Consider the following 8592-nt stretch of genomic DNA (forward strand, 5'->3'; position numbering starts at 1 on the left):
TAACATTTAACACCTGGCTTCTTATTGTAAAGCTTCTAAGAGATGTCATGTCATTCAAAAAAAAAAAAAAAAAAAAAAGCGAATATCAATTGCCGTGGGGAAATCTCTAAACATATCGGCGCCTGATCCTCTTCTCTTTCGACTGTCTCCTGATTATTATTAAAAAAAAAGAAAGAAAGAAAGAAAAGAAACAAATGGCCAGAATAGCTGCAGTAGCTACTGCTTGCTCTCACTTCATTCCATCCAAGCTCGCCATTACTACTAATACTACTCTTCTACTCTCCAAACCGTCTCTTCAACTCCAATGGTCGCTACATTCGAACTCTCTATTCTTCAAGAGGAGGCTGTCGTCGACGGCGAGAATAGCTATGAGCCTGAAAGCCGGCATCGTCGGCCTCCCCAATGTCGGCAAATCCACTCTCTTCAACTCCGTCGTAAGTCTGTCTTCCTCCTTCTTAACTTTCGCCGCCACTTGTTTGTTCAAATTTGGACCTTCAATATTATATTCTTGGACATTTGTACGCAGTTGAGCAACGAAAACTAGTTCAAATTCCTTAAAAAGCATTCAAGTTCTTGCTTTTAACTTCCACCCGCCACTTGTTTGTCCAAAGTTGGACCTTCAATATTCTAGGACATTTGTACGCTGCAAGAACTAATTCAAATTCCTTAAAAAGCATTCAAGTTCTTGCGAAATGAGTGCTCTCTGATAACAGCCATGCTTAGTATAGTTTGGTGAATGATTTGCAGGTTGAGAATGGAAAGGCTCAGGCTGCCAATTTCCCATTCTGCACAATTGAACCTAATGTTGGGAAAGTAGCTGTTCCTGATCCACGTCTTCATGTTCTTTCTCATCTTAGCAAATCCCAGCGAGCCGTTCCCACATCTATTGAGTTTGTTGATATTGCTGGCCTTGTCAAGGGAGCCAGTCAAGGGGAGGTGAAATTTTGATACAAACGCTTCATTTGCTGAGTCTTCTCGTTTTTTCTTGAGTTTCATACTGGTGTTCACGTATTGCGCTTATTGGAAACTAATATCTGATTGCAGGGTTTGGGTAATAAGTTCTTATCACACATTCGTGAAGTGGATTCCATACTTCAGGTGTGTACTAGTTCTTCACCTATGATAATCTTAGCTCATAGTATCTGCTATTTAGCAGGTGTATTAGTTCTTCGTTCATGATAATCTTAGCTTATAGTATATGCTATTTAGTAGGTGAACACTTGAATAGCTGTTATCAGGATGCAAAAGTTAGTTCTTTCCCAGGGTTGGATGCAGTTCGAGTATTGGGGACCTACTTTGTTACATGTCTAACAGTGGCAAAGCTGCATTTTTTCTGTCATCTATTATGATCATTGTAGTTGCTAGGACAAGAAGATAAGTATCCACTGTATCTCAAATAGAACTTTTGAGATGAATAAAGTTGTCGCCTTTAAGGGCATAACATTCTATATAGCGTTGTCCCATCTGACTCAAATGGCAGTCCAGGTTTTGAGGATAGCTCTGCTGACATGTCTGAGCCTTCACCCTGCTTAGTTGACCAAAAAAAAATTCTCTATGTGTATGTGAGGGACCCAAAAAAATTAATGCTTTTTGGTCATTCTCTGTAAATTCAATATCCTACTGCTTTTAATTTCTAAGATGATCCATTTACCATTCTGATTCATGATAATTCGGCAGTTGTTTTGTTGCTCTTTCAGGTTGTTCGCTGTTTTGAGGATAATGATGTTGTTCATGTGAATGGGAAAGTTGACCCAATGTCAGATGTTGATGTCATCAACTTGGAGTTGGTTTTCTCGGATTTGGATCAGGTTTGCTATCATCTTTTTTTAATTATTTTTAACTTGAAAGTTGGAACATCACAAGTTTGAGGCTTACGAAGAAGAAACTGTAACTGTGGATTTATTATTATGAGGGCACAATATGATGGAATTACCAGCGAGTGATGTATGTTTATCTTGCTGAAACGTTGTTTCGTATTCATCCTAAAAATGGAAGCGAATATTACTGCAGCAAATGTTTTCATTGGAAAATTAAGGAATGGCCTAACCAATTCATGACAACCGTCATAGTTATGCCTAATTTTTGTCCATATAAGTTGTCCCCTGGGGGTGCTTGAATCTTATCATACCTTCATGTAGTGTACTGCAAAAGAACAAATGCTACTCTAGATTGTCTTACATGATCCTAGCTTACTTTTCTTTAGTTAAGTATGCTTACTTGTTGCTTACAAGAAGTACAGATTGAGAAGAGAATGGAGAAACTCAAAAAAGGGAAAGCTAAGGATTCACAATCCAAAGTTAAGGTAAGAGTGATCTTGGTGGTTCCAACTTCTAAAAATGTTGTGAAGTATCCTCTCTCGAACATACTCTAAAATCTGTGACTTCAGGAAGAAGCAGAGAAGTCTGCTCTGGAAAAAATTCAGCAGGCACTATTGGATGGAAAACCTGCACGATCAGTTTCTTTAACAGATTTTGAAAAAGATGCTGTAAAGCATCTTTGTTTGCTTACGATGAAACCAGTCATATATGTTGCTAATGTAGCTGAATCCGATCTATCTGCGCCAGAAAGTAACCCTTATGTTGCAGAAGTGAAGAAATTGGCTTCTGAGTTGCAGTCTGGGCTAGTAACTGTTTCAGCACAGGTTTGGTGATTTCTTCTGGCAGAAGCCCTTTGACCTTATAATTCCTGCAAGTTCTTTTCTTCTTTGGCTTTCTTTTCTTCCTCATCCATTCATATTGATGTAGTTCAAATTTGCGGATCTTTCTCATCCTGTCCTTAGTGCCTTACTTCTGAGTTTTTATCTGCCCTGAGCTATATATGCTTTATTGACCAGTCAAGCTTGGTAATAAACCTACATTATCTGACTTTGGTGGATGAAATGTATAACTGAATTAACTTCAAAGGAGGCCTTTTTACTTTGTTTGTCCCTGAAGTTTCCCTCTGGGAGGGTTGGTAGGATATGAAAGCTTAATTACCTGATATTTTATGCTCAGCTTCAGCAGTTTCTTGGACTATAGCTTAAAACTGACTGTAAATTGTGTTATCCCAGGTTGAATCAGAGCTTACAGAGCTTCCACTTGAAGAAAGGACGGAGTATTTAGCATCACTTGGTGTCAAGGAAAGTGGCTTAGGAAATCTTATTAGGGAGACCTATGGACTTTTGGGTTTGCGTACGTACTTCACATCAGGTGAAAAGGTAATGTACATCAGAAACGTTGCTGATTGAGATAAAACTGTGTATAGCTGAAAGTCATATTTACTCATTCTGCTTTCAGGAAACCAAAGCATGGACCATACAATCAGGTCAGTAAACTATTGCCTCGATGTTGAATAAAAAGCTATGCTTTTCCTTTTCTTCTGAATACCATGCTGTAGTGGGATTTGTCCTGCTGTTGCTCTTCCCTGATTAAAATTTTGTTTGAAAGGTCTGAGTTGTTCTTTTTTCTTTAGTGACTATTTTCTGATTATTGGATAGACAATAGTATCTACGTGTTTCATAGCCATTCTTCTTCTGCTGGTTAATTAATTTCTTCTCAACCTTTCAGGAATGACTGCACCCCAAGCTGCTGGGGTTATTCATTCTGACTTTGAGAAGGGTTTCATAAGAGCTGAAACGGTGAGCTTACTGAGAAAACTGTGCCTTCTGGAGCACTGCTTTAGTTTTTCTTTATAGCACTTTTTTTAATTTTTAAGCTAAAAGACTGAGGAGCCCACTAAACTATTATCATTGTAAAGTTTTTGGTGACTGAACTATTAAAAGCTTCATATATTCTTTAAAACTTCCAATACTGTAAGTGAATGATCATTCCATCCATTTCAGCTGTTAGGTTTCTCTAATTTAGTTAATTTTTAGGGAAATTTTTGTCCAAACATTTTTATTGTAAGAAAAGCTAAAAAGAAAACATGGAGCAAATTTGCGGTCCTTTACTTTATTCTGGTTCTAATAATTTTCTGTGTCTCTTTTTGTTATTTCTTATCCATGGTATAGGGTAGTTGATAGTATTATTTCCTTTTACACATGAATTGTTTTATGTATAGACATAACTGTCCCTATACTTAACAGAATAAAAAAGACATAAAGGTGGAAACAGACTTAGTGGTTAGAAGTTGAGTGAGTTGTTTGAAACATTTAATATTTGAATGGCCAAAACTTTAGGATCACAATTGTTTAGTGGCCGTCTGCATACTTTGCACTAACTTTTAAGATATAGGCATTAAGCTGATTTGTGTAGTGCTGATAAAAGTAGAAGATGAACCCAACATGATACCCTGCCTAAATAAATAGGTGGCATACTTATTGGTGGAACACAAAATATGCCATGATCACTATCAAATGATAACCTGTCTTTCTTACCCATTCGTGCTTGTACTTGTTCACTGCACTTGACAGTCAGAAATATCAGTCTGCATGTTTGTTGCCAAATCTTGTTTGTGCTAACAAACTTTTGATAGGTGAAGGATTTCACAGAGCTCTCCATGTGATAACTTCATGCACTTCTCTAGTTCGGTTTTGTGTACTTTAAGAGAATAAATTTGTTATATTTGCCAAGTGTGGAAAACAATTCCAAATGTGGCTATGATGCATACTTTCCATTCATTTGTCCATTTTGGTTGACCTATCTACTAACTTGAATAACTTCTTGCAGACTTTTTAGCCTATAAATGTCTGTTTCACAAACTTTATCAGCTATATGACTCTGAGATCCAGATGTTTCTTTCCTAGGTTGGTTATGATGATTTTGTTGCTGTCGGTTCTTTTGGAGCTGCAAGAGAGAAGGGTCTTGTAAGCTTGTTCTTTCTTGTGTTTTTAAACCAATTATTAGGTGGATTGGTCTCTTCTTGCTAAATATGTATGCAGTAAGACTGATTTCTTGGAAAACAACTTCATCTTCGGAAAAGAGAAACCTTAACCTCCTAGCCCCCTTTGGCCTTGGCCTGCAAGAAAAGAAAACAGAATATGATTTTAATCCTTTTCTCTAATTAAGAAGCTTACATGAGTCCATAACATGATTATCCGCTCTTGTGCAGCTGAGACTAGAAGGGAAAGATTATATTGTACAAGAAGGGGATGTCATGTTGTTCAGGTTCAATGTCTGAACGGTATACTAATCAGATTCTGGAACTGCATTTTTTTTTTTTTTGGAATCCTCACGAATGATGCATGCAATAGTTCAAGAATACAATTATGTGGGATGGACTATTGTTGTGTTAGAGATAGACATGTGAACTCCTGGTAAGTTATACACTTACAATTTTGGTCGAGGAGAAAGATCCATGGTACATATAGTTGGTCTTGTGGTTGCAAGTGAAAATTGATGCAATTGCGGAAGTAGACGAAGGTGACGATATAAAAAAGTGAGAGAGAAGAATCTGAGCGTGCCTTTTATCCTTCACTCTTCACAGCAATTTACTTAGCAGTGGAAACGGTCCAGCACAAATCCCAGAGTCCAAGTGTTTCCTGAAAGATCTCCTTCCCCAGGCCCAGCATTATGTGTTTAGTTTGATGGCTGTTGCATTAGCTTGTAAGCAAAATCAAAAGCAGCTACGTTAGCTTGGAAGCTAAGATGGATATTAAGCTTCAGTACTCGTCCAATCAACACACTCAATTCATTTCAACATTCCAAATCACTGCGCGCGCATTAATGAGGCGGTGGGACATGGTGTAAGTGCAAAAGCATCTCCTTTGTTTGTTCCTAAAGCAGCAACTCCCCCCCCCCCCCCCCCCCCCCCCCCCCCCCACAAAACACCCCAAAAAACAACACCCCAAAAAAAAAAAAAAAAAAAAAATTGTCTGGATTGTTGAGGATTTGGAGAATTTTTGTTTTGAAATAATCTCTTAATAAATTTTTACATAGCATGCATTATGTCTCAAACAAAGGCACAAAAACTAGTTTCAAAAATCCTAAAATCGGCAGGGGGAGCAAATCCCGACATGATTGAACTTCAGAATATATCTCAAGGCCAATTGCACATTACAAACTTCATTGGAATTGTGCATTAGAAATCAACGGACCCAGTTTATGAAAATATCAACAACTCTATGGTGATGAGAGAGAGATGATAAGGTTCACGAGCAGTAGTCCCTAAAGAAAATTGCAAACAGTTTGTTTGTTGCTAGAGAGATACTATATGGCAGCAGTTCTGTAGAGTGAGTGAATGCACGTGTACACTTCTTGTCAGTTTTCAGGAATGCATTCATATTCTTTTTAAAGAAGACATTTTTTTTTTTTAATAAAAATTATATGGAGTAGTGCTTAAACTTTTTGGAAATTTAATCACTCCTCTGATCAGTAGCCGCACGTCCATTACTGAATTTTGGACACACACCATACGCAACATTTTTATCATCACCGGTTCTTGATGATTGATGCATTTAATTAATTAGGAGGATGTATTTAATTAGTTACCGGTTCTGTGCATTATACTACTACTATTACTGGCACTGGAAAATGCTGTTGCAGGAGGATACGTTAGTTAGGACTTAGGAGGAGCAGTGAATGGAATCGAAGCGGCAATAAGTAAGCTCTTCTGGGCTTCCACCAGATTCATTATGCATACGCGGAAACGAGAGCTGAGGACCTGACAATACAATATACAATATACAATTTTCCTTCAGGGGTTTAAATAAAACTTTAATTAAAGGAGGATTCTTAATTTGATGTCCAGGAACGGTCGAGCGGTTGATTTGTTGTTTCGTGTCTCTATTCATCGAACATAAAAAAAATCAGATATTTAATGCTGGGATTCATCATGATGACCAGAATGTCAGTATCGCGTCTGCCCCACAACAAAAGAAGAACAGAGAAGATGGCCTGTTCTCTGTCATTCGAAAAATTTCGGTTGCAAGTGGGTCACGCATCCCAAGCACCGGCAAGCAGGAAGAATGACGACCTCCCACCCACTCCACCCCGCCCCACTCCTCATCCCTCTTAATTCTTTTATCGAAGTGATCAGGAGTATATATGAAGCGTCCATGCATGTCTGTCACTCTCCAAATGAGTAAATTCCCTATCTTCTTCCTTTATCTTTACAGAATTAGAAGATTGGACAGTTGGAGATAGAATGAAGAAGCTGAATCTGATGCTCAAAAGGTGCAAGACACTGTCTCGACAACTGGGCAGGACTTCGTCCTACAGTAGCCTGAGGTCCAAGTCCGCTAGAGATCATCAAGCTGATGATCATATGTGGGGTTCTGCCCACATGGTACTGGCACAGGATGATCACGAAAAACGAGATGCTAGCACAAATCATGAAGATTGTGAAACAGTGGTATTTGTTGGGAGTTCGAGAAGGCGATTCCTGGTCAAGTCTAAGTACCTGAACCACCCATTGTTGAAGGCTATCATTCAAAAATCCAACGAGAATCCAGCAGGTGAGGATTTGTCTGTCAAATGCGAGGTGGTTCTCTTTGATCACCTCTTATGGATGCTTGACAATGCCGATCCAAATCTCGCTTCCGACGCTCTGTCTTTGGAGGAACTTGCTGATCTCTACGTGTTTTAGTTTTGAAATTTGAGATTATTATGAATGTGTTGATATTGAACAATTATCAATGCATTTGGTCTGCCCTACAGATGATGATAAATTAGTCATGCATGTACCTAGAGGTTAATTTGCCGCTGCTCCTCGTGAAAACTGAGAGCATAATTCGGTTACATCACTTGTAATTGTCTTTATCTCTATTGTCATTGAATTGATGATTCAAAGGATCAAGAAATCAATAAAGACTCGCGATTTTATGTAATTCCGCTAGTCAATCAATATTCTTCTTCTCTTCTCTTCTTTTATTCCAAATTTTGTTTTAATGGTGTGTAAGATGGCTCGTACATTGTGTTCATTCAACTGACCCAATATAGGAAATGAAAATTGCAAAACAAAAATGGGCTGAGGATAAAAAAGAAAAATCCAACTTATTAACGCCGAAGATGAGCTCCAACCAACTTATTAACCTGGTTTTCTCTCCCGGTTCAACCTTTTTTCTTTTTTCTTTTTTGGTGTCGGTTCATGGAAGGCTCTCTGAAGCGTCCAGAGAAAATCTCTCCATAGTAGAGCTAAAAGTTTCACTTGACTGAGCGTGATTGCCAATTGAATCGGATACCAGAAAGAATTCTATGTCGACGCAAATAAATAAATAAATATATATATATATATATAAGTGGGCTGGCAAGGTTTACATGGAGCCACAGGTCCATTTTGAGGTGAGGTGATTGTGCCAGACCCATCTGATCAGAACTTGCCCTTTCCCAGCAAAGGTACTGTTTACAGCTCAATCCAAAGCCCATCCGTGGGACGGACATAGAATGTTGGGGCAAAAATGTCATGGCGCTATCAATATGTGACCCGAGGTTGTGACGGGGAAATTTGGGAGGATCCAGTGGGGAACGGCAGCAACCGTCCCAAAAAGTTTAGTGAACTTGAACAAAATGTAATGCATTTGTTTAAAGATTAATCTCTTATACATTGATAGTGCATCACTAAAACTATGATACATAATTTAAATTTAAATTTTACGTATGTGTTATGCATCCAACTGTAATAGTATATATATAATTAGTGTATATAAAATTAACTCTTTGTTCAACTATATAAAAT

At 38.2% G+C, this 8592-nt stretch overlaps 2 protein-coding genes across 2 annotated transcripts; both read left to right on the top strand.

Annotated features, from left to right (window-relative positions):
- Nucleotides 1-114: 114 nt before the first annotated feature.
- Nucleotides 115-5282, top strand: LOC113688145 (uncharacterized). The gene is made up of 11 exons (XM_027205826.2): nt 115-434; nt 748-936; nt 1045-1098; nt 1698-1808; nt 2240-2302; nt 2387-2641; nt 3050-3196; nt 3276-3303; nt 3546-3616; nt 4724-4783; nt 5029-5282. Exons 1-11 carry the CDS (start codon nt 195-197, stop codon nt 5095-5097), a joined length of 1287 nt encoding a protein of 428 aa, XP_027061627.1. The 5' UTR covers nt 115-194; the 3' UTR covers nt 5098-5282.
- A 242-nt stretch (nt 5283-5524) lies between these two features.
- Nucleotides 5525-7744, top strand: LOC113688146 (auxin-responsive protein SAUR78). Its single transcript, XM_027205827.2, has 2 exons — nt 5525-5662; nt 7034-7744. The coding sequence occupies exon 2, from the start codon at nt 7063-7065 to the stop codon at nt 7501-7503; it is 441 nt and encodes a 146-aa protein (XP_027061628.1). The 5' UTR covers nt 5525-5662; nt 7034-7062; the 3' UTR covers nt 7504-7744.
- Nucleotides 7745-8592: the final 848 nt, after the last annotated feature.

The sequence above is a fragment of the Coffea arabica genome, chromosome 5e (genome assembly GCF_036785885.1).
Source record: "Coffea arabica cultivar ET-39 chromosome 5e, Coffea Arabica ET-39 HiFi, whole genome shotgun sequence".
NCBI lineage: Eukaryota > Viridiplantae > Streptophyta > Magnoliopsida > Gentianales > Rubiaceae > Coffea > Coffea arabica.

Bases quoted from the DNA above. Each gene is read 5' to 3' on its own strand.
- LOC113688146 (XM_027205827.2), top strand. From the start codon at position 7,063: ATGAAGAAGCTGAATCTGATGCTCAAAAGGTGCAAGACACTGTCTCGA.
- LOC113688145 (XM_027205826.2), top strand. From the start codon at position 195: ATGGCCAGAATAGCTGCAGTAGCTACTGCTTGCTCTCACTTCATTCCA. The intron at 1,099-1,697 runs GTGTGTACTAGT...TTGCTCTTTCAG, and splicing joins AAGTGGATTCCATACTTCAG to GTTGTTCGCTGTTTTGAGGA. The intron at 3,197-3,275 runs GTAATGTACATC...TTCTGCTTTCAG, and splicing joins ACTTCACATCAGGTGAAAAG to GAAACCAAAGCATGGACCAT.